The sequence below is a fragment of the Eulemur rufifrons genome, chromosome 19 (assembly GCF_041146395.1).
Source record: "Eulemur rufifrons isolate Redbay chromosome 19, OSU_ERuf_1, whole genome shotgun sequence".
NCBI classification, from domain to species: domain Eukaryota; kingdom Metazoa; phylum Chordata; class Mammalia; order Primates; family Lemuridae; genus Eulemur; species Eulemur rufifrons.
In genome coordinates, this window is record NC_091001.1 from 83,124,769 (window position 1) to 83,144,586 (window position 19,818).

The window sequence follows — 19,818 nt, forward strand, 5'->3', positions numbered from 1 at the left end:
TATTCAGTCCTCACCACTCCATTAAAGATCACAAAGTGATATCCATGTTGCTAAATTCCCTGGCTATTTTTCACCAACATCTGACAGCATTAATCACTCTCCCTCCTTGAAATACACTTCTTTCCTAGCTTCTGTGATACTACACTCACCTGGCTATCTTTTCTTAGCTATCATGCTCTATCTGATCTATAAATACTGGATTTACTCAAGGCTAGCCCAAGGCCCTTTTATTGTTTTCCCTCAGAAATTGTATCTATGGCTTCAAACACAATTAATTTCTATCTCTAACCCAGACCTTTCCCCTGAGTTTAAGAGCAATATATCCAATATATGTTGACAGCATCTCTATCACCTCTTTTTGGATAAAGTAGACTCAAAAATGACCTAACCGGATTCTCTGTCATCATTGCTGAGCTTGATGAATAGCATGGCAATCCACCTAACTGCTAGCCAGAAACCTGGATCAAGCTTGCCACTCCCTTGCCTGCCATATAAGACAACACCTCCAAATACTGCACTATTTCCAGGGCCACTACTCTAGGTCAAGCTAGTGCCACCTTTCCTCTCCGAGAACTTTCTAACTGGTCTCCCAGCATCTACTCTTACTCCCCTTTCCCCAAACCATTTTCCAAACCATATAGCCAGTGATCATAAAGTGCTAATGTGATCACAACTCTTCTCCATTTAAACTCCACTCAACTGTTCATCGGATGGATAAACTCTTGGCTCTAGCCTACACACCAGCTTCTCACGGTTCACCACTCTCTCTTTTCACACCAGCCACATTACCTTTCTTTGTCCTCAGCTATGCTCTGACCCTTCCCATCTCAGGATCCTGTTGGCCTGGAAGCCTCCATTACCTGGTTAATTCCTCTTCTTTCACTTCCTCTTCCACGTCCTCCTCCAAAGTACATTCAAAATCACTTTCTCAAGGAATCTTTTCTGATGTCATCAACTGAATCTCTTCCCCTCGTATGAACTCTCATAAAAGTTATTCTTCTCTATCAGAGTACTCACCACATTGCATGACTTACAGTTGTTTACTGTCTCCCCCACACTACAATGTAAACTCCAGTGGAGAGCCTCCTGGCTTCTAAAACTTTCTACTTCTAGTACAGAAGAGTGTTTTGAATATAGGAGACTGCAGGGCTCAAAAAAAAGGTCAGCATGAAATTCTGAATCTATTATTTGTTTATTAAAACATTCTATTTTAGAGTTAATTTGGAAATTCTTCAAAGTGCTCAGTTTCTTATCCAACTCAATAATTCAGCTGTATTATCGCCTATCTATACACATGATTTATATTACTTTCTTAAAAGCATCATTAGAAATTGTCTTGCTCTCCAAAAATCATTCAGTTAGATCAGGAGTTAGAAAATTTTTGTAGAAGACAGATCACAGACAGTATTTTAAGTTTTGCAGGTAATATAAATCCTTGTTGCAACTACTGAATTCTGCATTGTAGCATGAAAACAGGCTTAGACAATACATAAACAGATGAGCAAATCCGTGTTCCAATAAAACTTTGTTTCTAAAAACAGGCGGTAGGTCAGATTTCACGTGCAGACCATAGTTTACTTAGATCAAGACTCCAAAGTCAACATGAGGCTCAGGAAAAATAATTATCTGGGTTATTTGGTTAAAACTTGTTAAATGTACTTTTCCTTTCATGGTGGCAAGCACCGTACAAGAAAGCTGGTATGCTTGCTTTTGAAAATCTAAGACACATGAGTCGTAATAGCATTTTCTTTCGGGAGTGGCTCTCTTATAAATTAGTCAAATAAAACATACATTAACAATTTTAAAGGAACTAGAAACTACTCTGTAGAAGGGATATTATATATAGCTCTGCATAAAAATTATGAACCCTATACATTACATGTTTTAAAAATTAAAATTGTCAGCCTTGAGGTAAAAGATTAATATGAAGACCAATATATCTAATTAGTTGGATCATAATTCATTGTCCATGAGGCCTCCTATATGTACCTAAAAAATGTATTATGTAAAAATATCGAAATTCAGTAAATAAAAGGCCAGGTATAAAACAACTTGTACTTAGTTCAAAGAGTAGAAAATATTGGAGCAGCACATAGAATTTTGTAATAAATTTCATTTTAATCCCAAAACAATCTAGGGTAACACTATATACATATGGTGCTCAATAAAATAATTTTTCCTGAATAAATAAAGGATCAAACCCTGAACATCTCAGCAAATGGGCATAATTCATTTAAAACAAATGAAAAGTGGCATTCACTTTGACATGACAATGATTTCTAAACCCAAAGGATAATAATGACAGAATGCTAGACACCTGAAAACTGAAACCTATCCTTTATTTACTGAACATTTACAAAGTAGAGCTCTAATTACGATCAGAATCAAGAAAACAATATTAAATCCTCAACCAAATAAACAATAAATCTCAAAAGGGCCAGGTGTGTTACCCAAATGAAATTGCTTCTATAACGTAGATGTTTCAAAACTTGCTAGCTTTCTGAAACACCTTTGCTATAACAGTTTCATAGGATAGTTTTCTGACACTTTCCCTGAAGCTTTGATAGAAGTACAGCCCATGGCATTCTCCTTCTAGTCCTTACGTTTGTCTACTTGAGGTTTCTTGTACCAGGCCCTTTTTCTTTCTCCTTCCCCTCACCCCACCAAGACAGGGTCTTGCTCTGTCACCCGGGTAGAGTGCACCGGAGCCATCATAGCTCACTGCAACCTCAAACTCCAGGGCTCAAGTGATCCTTCTCCCATTTTCCAAGTAGTTGGGACTACAGGCCTGGGTCACGATGCACAGCTTATTTTTCTATTTTTAGTAGAGATGGGGGTCTCACTCTTGCTCAGGCTGGTCTCGAACTCCTAAGCTAAAGCAATCCTTCAGCCTTGGCCTCCCAGAGTGCTAGGATTACAGGTGTGAGCAACCGACCTGGCCCCCTTTCTTTTCTAAAAAAAAATCATTGTAGGGGCATAACAGAAAGCAAGTCTTGTGCTTTGTAGAGGAAGAAAGATGTATCAACAAACAAATTCAGGCCGGGCGCGGTGGCTCACGCCTGTAATCCTAGCACTCTGGGAGGCCGAGGTGGGCGGATCGTTTGAGCTCAGGAGTTCGAGACCAGCCTGAGCAAGAACGAGACCCCATCTCTACTAAAAATAGAAAGAAATTATATGGACAGCTAAAAAATATATATAGAAAAAATTAGCCGGGCATGGTGGTGCATGCCTGTAGTCCCAGCTACTCGGGAGGCTGAGACAGGAGGATCGCTTGAGCTCAGGAGTTTGAGGTTGCTGTGAGCTAGGCTGACGCCACGGCACTCACTCTAGCCTGGGCAACAGAGTGAGACTCTGTCTCAAAAAAAAAAAAAAAAAAAAACAACAACAAAACAAACAAATTCAAATTTGGATGAAACTGGAAAAAAAAATGACATGTTTGTAATGACAGGATTAAGACTATGACAAATAGTTTAAAAGATTTCAATTACTTACTAAGTTGGGATATATACTTGTTTCAGTTTACTCTCAGCTTCTGCTGCTTTTAGACGTTTCTAATTCAAAAGATGGACAGAATATTTTACATGCAATGCCTAATAATTATTATCACTTCACTGTCTTAAAAATTCACAATCAATATTAAAGCATAATTTTAAAATTGCTATTTTAAGACAAGCTTTTCTTTCATAAACATATTCTTAAACTAGTAACTTCTAAGAAAGGTCACTAGGTTCTGAGGAATAGAACTGTAAGTATTAATAACATTTTAGACATAGATTTTAAAAAAATATAGAAATCAGCAACTTCATTTTCCATTCCACCATGACTGAATAAAACTTTTAAAGTAACCATTTTTACTTTTCAAATTTAGCTTCTATTTTATTTCTTAATTGCCTTTCTGAGAGAGAAAAACTACATAACCTTTGCTTTTAGAAAAATATTCAGAGATGATATGTTTCCAAAATCCATGCAATAGAAAGAGACTGTATCTATTCTAAGTAGAATTAAATAAGCATTTACCCTCAAATATTGGGAGATATGCAATAAACTTTAAATCTTGGCTGAACTCATGTAAGATTTCATTGCAACCAGTTATGAGCCAAATGCAGGGAAAAGAATGGGAAAGAGATTATATAATTAAAACCAGACACTGATCAGCACAGTAACAAGGCAAATAGGGAAAGAAAATAACATATGGTCAATGTCCAAAATTAAGACAAATTAGAATATAAGGTTATCCTCCATTTTCCCAATGAAGAGAAAACAAAAATACTTAGGGGGACAACCTGAAACTTTTAGAACAGAATTGAAATTTTGGGAAAGAAGATTATCAAATTTTCAACCACCCTCAATGCCATCATCTCCACCATCTTTAGAGACTCTTTTTTGATTCAAATAACACAGGTTTCCAGTCTACATGGTCTTCATTTCTATCTAAGTTGTTTGAAATAAGCACTTTTTGAATTATATATGATATTGACACTGGAAACGTTTCAACAAGCCATGAGTATCTATTCACTAATTCATGACCTCAACAACTCACTTTTTAAAGGGATCCTTAAAATGTATTTTTACAGCATCTAACACTTGCCACTGTGCAACCTACATACTTAGGAAAAATAATGTCTGTGTTAAATATATTTGTCTTTCTTTATAGTTCTGACATGTGACTATAAGAATATAAAACAAGTACTACTGAGGTCATTTCAGGAAAATGTACTTTCCCCCAAAGGTAGCATTATTATTCAAAATAAGTAACTGAGAAAGTTACCTGAATTTAGGGCATTTGAGAAGGATTCAAAACTTAAATCATTCACTATTTTTAGAAATAATTTGAGAAGAAAACTTAATATATAGTACCAAAACATCAAATGAGTAAGACTAACTACTACAGTTAAGGTCAGGGGATATATTCACACAGATGTTATATAAGGAAGCTTCAAAAGATTTTTAAAAATATCCCAAATTATATGGTTGGTGGCATTGGTCTAAAATTTCGATTCTTCATAAAAATAACTTGTTGAAGAGGTTTGTGCTAGTATCACATCTTTGGCAGTATCCATCTGTTTATCCACAAACAGATAAAATACCAGTCACATACAAAGAAAATAATGCCTCTCTAGTGGTATCTTTCCCTGTTATCTTTCCAAAATATTTATCATAATGAATGCTGAAGTTAAGGAAATACTCAGACTAAAAAAAAAATAACCTAAAGATATTAAGTCATATAGTTTAAAAGTCTAGAAAATGTAAGGCAAACAAAGCAAATTTAAAATTAGAACACTGCTAAGAAATATTAAAATATAAACAGAAAGTTCATTTTCATGTAGTCATATTGATAGTATTATGAAAAAATTACCTGCTGCACGTATCTATCAGTAGTTTTCCACATGTAATAATATTCAATGATGCTAGTCAATGATTTCCAAGGGAGCTGAAAAAATATTAACATGACACATATGTTAACATACAGTAACACGATAATTAAAACATGCTATTAATACTATAGAAAGTGCTATCTTTTAAAACCATTTCTTTAAAATAATGAAGCAAATATCCACATGGAAGATTCATTCTAGAAGGAATGTTTGAGAAAATTTAAATTAATTCTTAGCAAAAGGTATCCCAAACAAGTTATATTCAATAAGAGACTCTAATAGAACATATCTCATTTCTCATCTCCCATTTTATTAAAAATTATAAACATTATGACTGACAATATTTCATGACTTACTTGGGAAAGATCTCAGGTTACAGGTGGGGGCTACAGCACAATATTAGAAATTATATTTATATAGCTTTAGCCTGAGTTACTTTAACTTCTAAAGATGTCAGCTGCAACTGGGTGTCATTTGGTCTCTGGCATATTTCTCATTCTTTTCAAAATTACTCTTTTTTGACTTGTTTTGTTGTAAATAAAATAAAAACCTAAATCTCTGAAAAAGAACATAGCCAAGTGTGCGTCCTATTAGAAAAATAAAAAGCTTGCCTTTGCTGTTTTCCATAAATATTCACAAATGGCCAAATGAGCTCCAGCTCATGAGACTCATGAGACTCACAACCGAAGAATATACACATTCAGTATGTCCCCACGTAAAGGGGGATCTTTAGTCATCCAAGATGCTAACGAGGGCAGCTCAAACTGTCACGATGATACGAATGACTGATAATACCATCTTTTAGTTGTCACAGCCTTCACTCTGATTCCATCTAGCTTATCCTAATGGCCTATAAGGGAGTTAAAACAGTACTGTCTAGACTCACTGCACAGGTGTCTGCCTGTGACCCACAGGAACAACATCCATGTCATTCCTATCACCTCCCCATTTAACTCACACTTGTTTGGTCTGAAGAGAAAACAGATGGACTTTGGAGAAAGGGATTTTTTTTAAGTTTAATTGAGTAGCAATTCCAACAGTAGTTACAAATGCGGTCTCCTTACAGGACTAGACTGAAACAACCACTGGCATCTGGACTGCAGCTAAAACAAGTTTTCTCAAATCCAATGTGTTCATCTAATGGAGTTGAAAGTGTCTGAAAGATGGTGTAAAGAGCCTTCAGTAAGACTTCACAGGACAGTCATGGCATAGTCCCCTAGGGTTTGTAAGCAAGCTAAGAACTCCTATCATCATTCTTCTTTTGAGAAATAGGCCTGGCATGCATTTACCTGGAAGTCTGAGAAAGGGAAGCAAGTGACTGTGTAACATGAGTTTCACCAACTGTATTTTATCTTATCCATAGTCCAAATCGGCTGTGTGTAGCACCATGACTCTCTTATCAAAGAGAAGTGGTAGGTTGTGAAGGCACAAGTCATATGTCCCAGTGTGTCTATGCCTGGTGCAGTATCATTTCTCCCTCAACCTTCATTTTTGGCTTCATGGGAGTTCCCTGAACTTACGGAAGTTCCCTGATATATCTACTGAAGAGGAAAAGATCTGAATGTCACAGATGACTTTGCCTGCAATACTGGCACCAACTAGAATTATACTGTTGCAGCAACTTAGCCCCATGCAGGAGTGGCTCTGAAGCACAGTGAAGGGAGATCCTTTTGGAGGGCAGAATATTAAGGTGAACGTCTGGTTTACTACTTTGAGTGGAAGGAGAGATGGCTTCTTTCAATTATAATCAAAAGCACTCTAGCCAATATAAAACTGGTAAGAAGCAGAACAGTGTTCTAGGATAGACCCTAGATATGTAGGTACTGACTGACAAGACTCAAGGTGGAGCAGGAACTAAGCAAGACTGGTGGTGGAGGCAGCAGATGCTGTAATGGGCTATCTGCTAGAATAGTGCCATCAAAGGGTTGGCACCATTCCGCTGCACTCTTGGCGTCACTGCTCCTGACTGTGGAGCATCTAAACCTGGATTCATGGCCCTCCTGGAGTTCCCATTAGCCTTCTAATACCCTGTAATAAATTTCATTCTGCTTAAACTAATTCAGTCAAATGGATTCTGTTGTCTCCAATTATGGGCCTGCTCACTCTCCTTCTATCTAGTTCACTTTCTTATACTGCAACGGCTGGAAAGCCAAACATTATATTTCTATGAGTCCCTTGTGATGCATTTCTGTACTCAGATGTATGTGTATAAGACCTAAATTCAGAACTGAATTAAGCAGGGATAGAAAGGATGGTGCACAAGGCTTCCATTTTGCTGGAGTAAAGCTAGGAGGCTGAGAATGGTTCTGGAGCCAAAAGCTCTGAGACAGGCTCTCTGTAGCGCAGGGGCTGCTGAGGTTGGGACAGGAACACTGTGTGTGTAGCAGGGAAGACCCTTCAACATTCCAGGCCCCGTAGTAAGCATATATAAGAATTTGAAGTCTGTGGTTGTTCAGAGCACCTCCTATTCATCCTATTGGTGAGGGAGGGGTCAGCCACCCAAACAGTGCACGATGGCTAAGCACACAGCACATAACGCAGGGCACCTGGGACCAAACACGAGCTTGAAAGCAGTTTACGAGTCACATAAACTCACAGCTCAGGAGAAGAGGACACTGCACACCATGCAGGGCCACAAGGGAGTTATACTTGGGAACAGAGTGAACTAGTAAGTAGGTGTGTGGATATAAGGCTTAGTAATAACAAGAGGGTAAGGTGTCCCTTGGTTCCTGCAGAAGATTTTCACTGGAGGATGTGACTGGCTTGTTTGAATAATTCTGCAGAATGGCAGGGAAGTGAAACTCATTAGGCTGAGGATTGGGTGACGTGCTAGGGGAACTAACCAGGTAGGGAAACTTTTCTATTGGGTGGAGGACATACCTGTCAAGAGCATGGTAACTCACAGTTAGACTCTGGAGGAGCTGTGAGGCTCAAAAAGATCACAGTAGCACAAGAAATTTTAGGCCTTCCTATAGGATAACTAGAACAATAAAATCCAAACCTGGTACAACTTAGTGACTAGATGGACTCAATCTCCCATACTAATGACTTAAAAAGAGACATGACATGTTCATTGTAGAGTATAAATACTATTTAACTCAGTCTCTGTTGTTTACACAAGATATTCTACATTTGCTCAAAAATACAAGGCGTACAAAAAGGCAAGAAAATAATATCTCATTGTCAAGACATAGCATAGTCAACAGACCCAGACCCCAGTATGGCCCCAAATATTGGAAATATCAGATAGAAACTTTAAAATAATTATGATTAATATACTAAAGGAGCTAACTGAAAAGGTAGATAGCATGCATGAATAGATGGGAAATTTCAACAGAGATAAAAAAAGCACAAAATATAAATGTTAGAGCCGGGCACTGTGGCGCAAGTGTGTAATCCCAGCTACTCAGGAGGCTGAGACGGGAGGACTGCTTGAGCCCAGGAGTTCGAGGCTATAGTGGGTGCTATGATCACAACTATGAATAGCTGCTGCACTCCACCCTGGGCAACAGAGCAAGTCACCATCTCTATTTTTAAAACTAAAACAACCATATATATGTGTATGTAAGAAAAGAAAAACATGCTATCATATTTGAAAAATTCCTTTAAAAAATTCATCAGTATACTGGACACAGCAAGAATCAGTGTGCTAGAAGATTATACAAACTAAAACACAAACAAAAAAATGAGTGAAAAGAAATAAGAGTATCCATGAACTGGGGGATGGCTCATGCCTATAATCCCAGCAACATGCGATGCTGAGGTAGAAGGATTGCTTAAGGCCAGGAGGTCAAGACCAGCCTGGGTAACATAGCAAGACCCTGTCACTAAGAAAGAAAGGAAGAAGCAGAAGAAGGAAGGAGGAGGAAGAAGGAAGGAAGGAGGAAGGAATGAGGAACGAGGAAGCAGGATATTTAAAAAGAAAATGACTAAGAATTATCTAAACTTAATGAAAAACAACAAAGTACAGTTCTAGAAAGCTCAGAGAACTGCAAGTAGAATAATTACAAAGAAAGACATATGCAGACACATTGTAGAAATAAAACTGCTAAAATCCAAAAGTAAAGAGAAAATCTTAAAGACAAAGAAAAAGAAACATTACATAAGAGTAACTTCTCATCAGAAACTAAGTATGCCACATAGACCTATCTTCAGAGTACTGCAAGTAAAAAATAAAAATGTGAATTCTATAAAAAAATGTAGTATCTTTTCAGAGGGAGCAGTAAGGTTTTTCAAACAAACAAAGCTGAATTCATTGTCAGTTTTACTACCAATAAATGCTTATATTGGAAGAAAAGTTTCAAATAAATGATCTAAGCTTCAATCTTAAGAAGATACCGCGAAAAGAAAAAGCAATTAAGTCCAAAGTAATGTGAAGGGAGGAAATAATAAAGACACAAGCAGAAATCAATGAAACAGAAAATAGAGAAAAGTCAATCAAACCAAAAGCTTGTTCACTGCAAAGTTCAATAAAATTGATAATTCCTAGCCACACCGATCAGGAAAAAAGAGAGAAGACACAAATTACCAGCATTAGGACTGAAAGAATGGAGATAACTACAGACCCATTCCATAGACCTTAAAAGGATAATATGAGAATATTATAAACTCTTATTGTGAACAACTTTGTAACAATAATAACAAGATAAAATGGACAAATTCTTTGAAAGACACAAAACTACCAAAGTTTGGTATCAAACTTCTTCTACACAAGAAGAAAAGAGGTAAAAATATAAAATCTATGTCTATTAAATAAAATGACTTCACAGTTTTTAAAACCTTCCAACAAAAGAGATGACCTCATTCAAGAATTCTACCAAACATTTAAGGAATAGTAAGTCTACACAGTTTCAGAAAATAGAACAAAAGGGAACAATTCCCAACTCATTCTAAGAAGCCAGTAGTGATCTGAAATGAAACCAAAGGCATTACAAGGAAAGAAAACTAAAGGTCAATATTCCTCATTAACACAGATGCATATCTATACAATTTTCATCAATTTAAAAAGATAAATAAAAAAATAGATGCAAAAATCCTTAACAAAATATTGACAAATCAAATCCAGCACTGTATTAAAACAAACCTCATGACCAAGTGGAACTGACAGCCAGGAACATAGGTTTGTTAAATTAAAAAAAAAATCATTCAAGGTAATTCACCATATCAAGAGACAAAAAAGAAAAACCCTTAGATCACAATTGATACATAAAATATATCTTTAAAAATTCAATATCCATTCATGACAAAAACTCTCAGAAAATGAGAATAGAGGGGAATTTGCTCAAGTTAATAAAAGGTATATTCAAAAAAAGTGTACAGCTGATCTCACACATAAGTGAAACAATGAAAAATTTCCTCCTAAGATCAGGAACAAGGAAAGGATGTTATCTTACCACTTCTTTTCAACACTGCACTGGAGATCTTAGCCAGTGCAATAAGGCAAGAAAAAGAAATATTAATAAAAGGCACACAGATGGGAAATTAAAAACAAACTGTCTTTATCTGCAGGTAACACGATCATCTATGTAGAAAGTCCCAAAGACTCTACAAAAAAACCTACTATGACTACTGCATGAGGTTGAAAAGGCTATAGAATACCAGGTAAATGTATAAAAGCTGCAGACTGGGAGAAAATGCGATAAAAAACCTTGAATCCAAGATATATAAAGAGTTCTCAAAATCAATAAGTAAATAACCCAATTTTAAAATGGACAAATAATATGCACACATATTTTACACCAAAGACACATGATGGCAATGAAACACATGAGAAGAAGCTCAATATCATTAGTCATTAGGAAAAATGCCAATTAAAACTACAGTGAGATGTTACTACAAACCTATTTGAAAGGTTTTTAAAAAATGACAATAACAAGTGCTAGTGAGGATGTGAAGCAACTGAAACAGTCATATTTTGCTAGGTGGAATGCAAAATGGTACAGCCACTTTGGAAAACACTTTATCAGTCAGGATTCAACCAGAGAAACAGGACCACTGAGACATATTAATTTATTTACTTACTTTTTATCTTTATTTTTAATGAAGAATTTGTTATAAGGATTTAACTTCATACAATTACAGAAGCTAATTAAACAGTCTCTGTAAGGCTGTCTTTGCACCTGATGCCAGAGCTTAGAATGCACAAGGCAAGTAGTCAGAGGGGAAGCTGGATGTAAAGTGAGGGAAGCCAGAACAAGTAGAAACCCACAAGCACAAGCTGGAGCCCACAAGGACAGGAAAATCCCTTGTCGGTAATCACTGCCTTTGACCCTGATGGTATGGGTGTCCTGCAGAAGCCAAAGCCTCTCTTCATAATGCTAAACAGACACATGCACATACACTTACATTCCTTGCCCTGAAGTCAGAGAAGCTGAAGGAGGATCCTGGGGAAGATGGAGCTATTGCAGTTCCACCACTGCCTCATGCCAACAAGGTGAGCCAGCAGATAAATGACAACATGTATGAGCTGCAAAAATGCCTACCACTTCATTTCTGCTCTCTAAATCTTGCACAAGAATCTCTCTTGCAGCTCACCCTAATGGGAAAGGAATTTTGGAAAACGTAGTTCAGCTTAGCTACATAAATATGTTACAAAGTTAACACAGGCAGTTTCTTAGGAAGTTAAACATAGGGTTATCACAAGACCAAGCAACCTCACTGCTATTGTTCACTCAAGAGAAATTAAAACTTATGTTCGTTCTAAAACCAGGATGCAAATGTTTACAGCAACTTTATCTATAATCACCAAAAACCAGACACAACTTAAACATCCTTCAAAAGGTGAATGAATAAACAAACTGTGGTACATTTCACACAATGAAACACTATTAAGTAATGAAAATAAACTACTGATACATGCAACAAAATTGATGAATACCAAACATATTACATAACGTGAAAGAAGCCAAAATAAAGAGGTTACATATTACTACATGATTCTACTTATACAGCATTCAGAAAAAGACAAAACTATAGGGATGGAGAATAAATCAATGGTTGCTAGGGGTTGGGGCTGTGGTAGGGATTGACTATAAAGGGGGAGACCTCAGGGGGAGGGGTAAAGAAACCGCATTGTATTTTGATTGTGGTGATGGTTACACAAGTATGCATTTGCAAAAACTCATAGAACTATTTACCAAAAAGAGTGAATTTTACTGTGTGTAAATTAAAATATAAGTTGAATTAAACTTTTGGAATAATACTGTCACTAAGCATTAAACATAAAATATACGTATCTGAATATGTACTCAATTTGTTTTTCAATATACAAACTCACAATATATATTCACATAAGAAAACTGGTATATAGGAAGTAGAAAATAACAACAATTATTTTGGGGTAGTGAGATGAAACAACTTTAAAAACTGGCCATTATGATACAGTTGCTCAGTGCTCAGGTAAAGGTCAAGTATTGGAGGGGAGGAGGCCCAGGGCAGTTTTTATTGCATATGATACCAGGTAATTTCTAATAGAACACTTTTTAAAAACCCATGTCATAATATCTATGAGCAATATAGTACCCCAACAACATCCTGTAGCTGGGATAGAATTATAGGAAATATAATTGCATGTATTTTGCTTTCTTAATTATACTAGGTTTATATACTACTTTTACAAGTATAGAGGGAAGGGAGGGGATAATAAGTTTAAAAACACTCACTACTACAAGAAACACAAAACTCTTTGAGCAGTTATCATCCTGACATTCTATCTTGTTTACTTTAAGTTTTTTGACACTGGTGGCCAAGTCCGGTCTCCAAAGCACAACAAATTTAATGTGGATTGGCTCATCAACAAGTATCCTAACCATATTCTAGGGAACAGTCTGCAGAGTTAAAATCCACATTTCGGCTAGGCTTGATGGCTCACGCCTGCAATCCTAGCACTTTGGGAGGCTGAGGAAGGAGGATTGTTTGAGCCCAGGAGTTTGAGACCAGCCTGGGCAACAGTGAGACTCCATCTCTACAAAAAAATAAAAAAATTAGCCAGGCCTGGTGGTGCGTGCCTGTGGTCCCAGGTACTCGGGAGAATGAGGCAGAAGGATCGCTTGAGCCCAGGAATTAGAGGCTGCAGTGAGCTATGATGATGCCTCTGCACTCTAACCAAGGCAACAGGGTGAGACCCTGTCTCAAAATAAATAAATAATAAAATAAAATAAAATCCACATTTCCCAGACTCCTTTGCATTTAAGATTCTGGACATAATGTAGGCTGCACCACAGATACACTGGGAGGAGAGACAGATTTGGTACTATAAGTACCCTGCTGGTAGGGATCAAGGCAGAGACAGCATCCTGGAGCCAGAGGTAGAAATGGCAGCATCCCAATTCAGCAGTTAGGTTTCTAATCACAGTGGGGATGGCAATATCCTTCGTTGGCCTGTGCTGAAATGTGACTTTCAGAGTCATTCTTGGAAGCCCAGTCTAAAATCTGTTTTTCACATTCCCTAGTACTTAATGTTTCAGTAAACCTTCTACTCAAACAAGCTAGAGTAGAACAAAAGACAAACATCAGTACAAATTTATAACAATTTTCTTAGATCACGAAGGGTAACAAAAAAAAGCCCATTTAACAGTATTATTCCTGTTATACTCATTTTCATACAGTAATAAATAAAACAAAATAAATTTTCAGACCCCATACCAATGTCAGCCTCTATGTCCCAGTATACTTCACCAGCCTAACATTCAGTTATCTCTCCAGTCCTGTAAGTGCCCACGAATGCTGTCTGCCAATTCCATGCCTCAGTTTATACTTTGCCATCTGCTGTTTTCTCCCTTTGCCATCAGAGATCCAGCTAAAATGTCAGTTAACTCTGCGAAGCCTCTCCCAATCTGACTGGCACAACTATACTCCCATAATACTTTCCACTGACAGAAATAATTACATTACTATTTTGCATGGGTGTATTGCTTTTCAATCTCTTGATTTTGACTATGAACTAATTCCCTGAAGTACAGAGCACATTAAATTTTGGTTGCATGCCTACTGCCTACCTGAGGACCTGGCATGTTACAGGTGCTCAATAAACATCGCTGGAACATAAAATGAGAGTGTCACACTCAGTGCAGGGGAAAGTACTTTTGCTTCAGGGTTTCATATCTTCTACATCTTTATCACACCTGCAGATTTTGGTCTTTAAGAGGTTTTCTTCTTGCAATTTCTATGTAGCGATACAGCTCTATTATACTAATAACTGTTACATTAATAACATTTTACTGTTATGTTATTCTGACCATCTGAAGCTAAATATCACCAAGGCATTTTAAATTCTCAGCTGTGCATCCTACAAATTTAAATTATGGCATATAACAACTTAGGTATGAATGAAGTTTTGCCAGAAGAAAAAATATCAGTGACACTAACAGCTTTAATTACTGTGTTTGGAATTTAATGTATTAACATATATTGATAAGTAATAATTTTATGCCAAAAATAGTTTTAAAAATGCAACAATATAAAAAGCAGGACATTGGCTCACATCAAATACACAATAGCCTATAAAGGCTCTATTTTCATAATTTAAAAAAATAAAGGATGATGTCTATAGAAAGCTATTTATGAAAGTCTCAAAAAGAAATTTTGTCATTTCAAAGGGATCATAAGCGTAACTAAAGACAGTAAGACCATAAGTAAAAAGAAAAATGAAAGTACAAAATACAGTAGACAACAATACCTAGTATTTAAAACAAGGAGAGTAGATCTTAAGTGTTCTCACCACACATGCAGACTCGTTGGGTAACTAAGTTTGGTGATGACTGTGTTAATTTAATTGTGGTAATCATTTCACAATGAATATGTATACCAAATCATCATACTGTATAGCTTGAATATATACAATTTTTATTTATTAATTATACCTCAATAAAGCTGGGGAAAAAATTTTAAATAATAAAAAATGTAAGTAGGATACTGTATATGATTAAGAAGACTCAAAGATTGAAAACCCATAAAGCAAATGAGTAGATAAAATTTTTATTTTCAATTATACCTCAATAAAACTAGGTTAAAATATTATTTTTCTGAGACAAGGTCTACTCCCCAGAAAAATTATCAGTTTCTCCCTTTACAAGACTAGCCTTCATTCCATTGTGGGCAGATAAAAATTACTAAGTCACAGACTTGATAATTAAGAACTATATGGTTTACCAGATTTCTAAAACAGATTAAAATATTCCCATCCCAACATTTTATTTTATTTTATTCACAATTTTCTACTTACAAAGTCTTGACGTATGTCATTGAAGTCTTTGCCATATTTTTCCAGTGCCTCTTCAAATAAGCTAGCCTCAGAGGCTGACCATTCTTCCATTTCATCTCTGCATAAAACAGGTCCTCCAAGTGGTACTAAGACACTAATGGCACTGCTCAAATCATAGCTGTGTCTATACAATGTATCCATTGCATGAAACTAAAGAAAAGAAACAAAATGAACAGAAAACATCAACCAGAAATGCAAATCTGCTAGATTATTTTAGAAGAGAACACCAAAATTCATGATGTTCCTGATATACTTAGGTAGTATTTCTTTTAATAACAAAATTAAGAAAAATTTAAACAGGTTACTAAATAATTAAAATATCAGTTATTGCTTTAAGAAATGTTTACTTGTACCTTTTAAGGTATGTATTGTTATTTTTGAGACAGGTTCTTGCTCTGCTGCCCAAGCTAGAGTGCAGTGGTGTCATCATAGCTTGCTGCAACCTCAAACTCCTGGGCTCAAGCAATCCGGTGGAGCCTTAGCTGCTCCTGGGCTCAAGCAATCCGGAGCCTTAGCTGCCCCAGTAGCTGGGACTACATGCGCCACCACGCCCTGCTAATTTTTCTATTTTCTGTAGAGATGAGCCTCACTATGTTTCTGAGGCTGGTCTCCAACTCCTGGCCTCAAGCGATCCCTCCCATTTCAAGCCTCCTAATGTATTAGGATTGCTCATGTGAACAGTGCCTGGCCTAAGGTATGTGTTTTTTAAAATGCATACATTTGTTATGGCAACCTAACTACGAAGACATAGAACCTCAAATTATTACATTGGGAACCCTGTACATTTTTCCTCCTTTTGGTTAAAAATACTAAAGTTGCTTTGGCTATTACACAAGGTTGGCATAGTTTCCTAGACCAGAAAAAAATACATACATTATGTATCATACAATGACAAAAAATATTTTCAGGTTGGATTAAGAGAAGGATGTACTAAGGATGAGAGATGGAAAGAAAACAACAGTGTGGAGTATGATGTTTAAGACAAAACAGTATTACACACACATATTGAATAGACAAAACAAAATTACATGTCCATGTTAAATATGATAACTTGGTTGAGATTTTGGAAGACTAAGTGGCCAGGCTTTCTTGGAACAGCTAGGCTGGTGCGGGCTTCTTATACATTTTAAGGGAGAGTGATCTGAAGAGTACTATGGAAGGAGAAAAGATAGACTAGGACATATAATTAGCATTTTGCAAAAGTACCTGATGTCTAACTTACTTAAAAAGCATTTTCATCCAATTAGTGCAATGAATAAACTAGGTTTCAAAATTGCATAACTTTTGCAAAGTTTTGAAAAACCTTTGATTTTTCCTTCTACTGGAGAGAAAGAGATTCATTCATAGCATGAACATACACTTGTATGTATAGCAGGAAAACTGCAAAACAGGACAGTCAGCTCTGCCTGTGTCCCAGATAAGCACGAGCATCATGAAGATTTGGTTAGCAAAGTGATCAAATCCTTGCCCATGTTCTGCTTTCTTCCCTCCCACTGCCCAGAATTTCTAACACATGAACATCAAGTCTTGCACCTTTTACACAAAGTATCTCCTGCTATTTATTAAAAATATCACAAATGGGGATTATTGCTTCTAGGCAACAATAGATCTCTTAAAACTTTAGCTTTTGGCATGAGCACTGCTGCTCCAAGCCCACCAGTCAAGATCTTGGGCACCAGCTAAGCCACTGCAGCTGAACCATGACCCATTACAGAGCTGCCAACTCAATGCACATGCAGTTCCAGAGGTACTTGGAGAAGTCTGGGTAGCCAGACATACTGACTGAGGTGCTGGTAGCCTTACATGAAGAACCAGAGAAACCTAATAGTGGTTTAGGTTTTTTAAAGCATCACTTAGGAGCTGCTATTGGAAAACCCAGAAATGGAGCTACTTCACCTGGAATTGGTAGCAATGAAAGAGAAATATGAAGTTATTGTAGAAGAAAATAAAAAACTGAAAGCCAATATTGTTCAGTATGAACCAACTCAGGAGGAAAAGTGTGCTGAATAGGATTCTTCTCAGTTGAAAAGACACAGAAAAATGGTTTTGTATAACTTGAATAGTTCATATATTATGTGCTCTTTTCTGAACAGATGCTGTACAAGTCTGTTAATATGTTAAATTCACCTACCACACTTTAACTGTTATAAACACATATACTTAGAATCACCAATAAAAATTCAAAATAACCTTCTTTGGGTCTGAAAGCAGGAGAATTCAAAGTAAACCCTGAAAAAAAACCAAACACAATCATCTAAACATTAATTCCTTACCTAAAAAGACATTCTGTCTTATTAGTTTGATTGGGAACTGTGGTACTGGTTGTATTTTATCCAAGGAAATTTAGCATGGGCTATTTTGATGTAGTTCAGGATATGAGCACAGGTACAGTCATTTTTTTTTTAAACTTGAAAAAATATATTAATATTTATCCAGTCATTCTTTAAAATGAAGATGTCACTATACTTTATATCCCCTGTAGGCAGCTGGAGAGATCTGTGTGACACAATATGCTTTTGCACGGGTTCCCATGAATCTTTTGCTCTTGTTTATATAATACAGAACAAATAACTCTTCTTTGCCACCGCTTTGCCTTAGGTAACTGTGCGTACTTGTGTGCCAGCTTGAATCCTGACACCACGTTTTCCTTCTGTGCAACCATGTGTTATCTGATAATCTTGCCTTGTTTTGCTCTGTGCATTAGTGTATACTAGTTGCACACTGGCCTTTCTGTGTTGTTTTTCAATTGGCTTAGTAATAGCAGTTATCCTGATTGCAATTTATATAACTTTAAACAGGATCACACTGTTCTCCCTGCTTTACTTAGTACAGCACAGAACGGAGGCAGTATATAGCTCTGGGTTCACGTACAAGCTGGGAGAAGGTGAATGAGCCACATACCATGGAAAATTATAGCTGTAAATACAATTATATAGTGCTCTCCCCCCCACCCCCCCAAGTATTTGTCTAACGTTGAATTCACTTTATCATCATTATTCCTGTGAAGTAGGTAGGGCAAGTACAAGAGGAAACTGGGTGCCGAATTTTTAGACCAAAGACTGACATTAATACAAATTATTGGGCACATCAGTTAACTGCTCTGAGATTCACGTTCCCCATCTGTTAAATGAGAAGAATATCTGTGTTGGCCACCTGACAAGGTTCTTGTGAGGGTCAAATACAAATGTATGTGAAAGGTCTTTAAATGGTAGGATGCCATATTCTCGTTTGTATAAAGAAAAGTTTTCCCTTTCAAGTGATCCCTAAGTATCTTGTAGGGGACTGCAGAACATTCCGTACTAGTACAAGCGCACAAAATTAGCTCAAATACCAACTAATAGCTATTAAAGAAAAATTATCACCAAAAGTATGCATTAAAAATATATTAATATATACACTATGATACATTAACTAAGACATTAAATAAGGGTATAGAATATGAATTTTTTGACAGAGATCAAGGCAGTATTTAGAACACATAGACATGTTTAAGTACAGTACCTAACTGCTTCAACAAGGGTTGGTTGACATCTCACTTAAATCATTGGATTCTACAAAACAAAAGCAAGGAGGGACTTCATGATCAATTTCCTAGTTATAATCACAGCTTAGGCCACTGACCATTTGTAGTAATTTGCTGTATGTGTCACAACCATGGAACAATAACTTTCAACTTTCAAGTGATTTTCTTCTCACTCTTCTGCAGCAGGGGTTGCAAAAATGTTAGAACTCATCTTGATTCTTTGCTTATGCTCTGCAAATTTCTGAACCAGCTAATCTCTATAGTTAACATACTAGACAGACCCTGCAGTTTAGGTGTAGTGTATACACTTTTATACACTTCTATGTCATCGCTGAAATTAACACATTAGTCCACTGTTATCCATGATTTTGCTTTCTATGGTTTCAGTTACCCACTGTCAATTGGAGTCTAAAAACAGGTGAATAAGGTACAATAAATTACTTTGAGAGAGAGAGGGAGAGAGAGAGACCACATTGTAACTTTTATTTAAACATATTTTTATAATTGCTCTATTTTATTATTTATTGTTGTTAATCTCTTAATGTGCCTAATTTATAAATTAAACTTTATAATAGGTATGACATGTAAGAGGAAGCACGGTATATATGGGGGTTTGGTATCATCCGCAGTTGCAGGCATCCACTGGGGGGGTCTTGGAA

General features: G+C 36.5%; 1 protein-coding gene across 5 annotated transcripts in view; it reads right to left on the minus strand.

Annotated features, from left to right (window-relative positions):
- MTA3 (metastasis associated 1 family member 3) overlaps positions 1-19,818 on the minus strand; it is a 161,597-nt gene that overhangs the window by 38,480 nt on the left and 103,299 nt on the right. For 4 of the 5 annotated variants that reach the window (XM_069493926.1, XM_069493927.1, XM_069493925.1 and 1 more), the window contains exons 9-11: positions 15,598-15,786; positions 5,357-5,431; positions 3,493-3,551 (exon numbers count right to left, since the gene is read on the minus strand). In XM_069493926.1, the coding sequence (XP_069350027.1) occupies positions 3,493-3,551; positions 5,357-5,431; positions 15,598-15,786 (323 nt within the window). The remainder of the gene's footprint in view (positions 1-3,492; positions 3,552-5,356; positions 5,432-15,597; positions 15,787-19,818) is intronic. The other variant, XM_069493928.1, reaches the window with a different exon arrangement.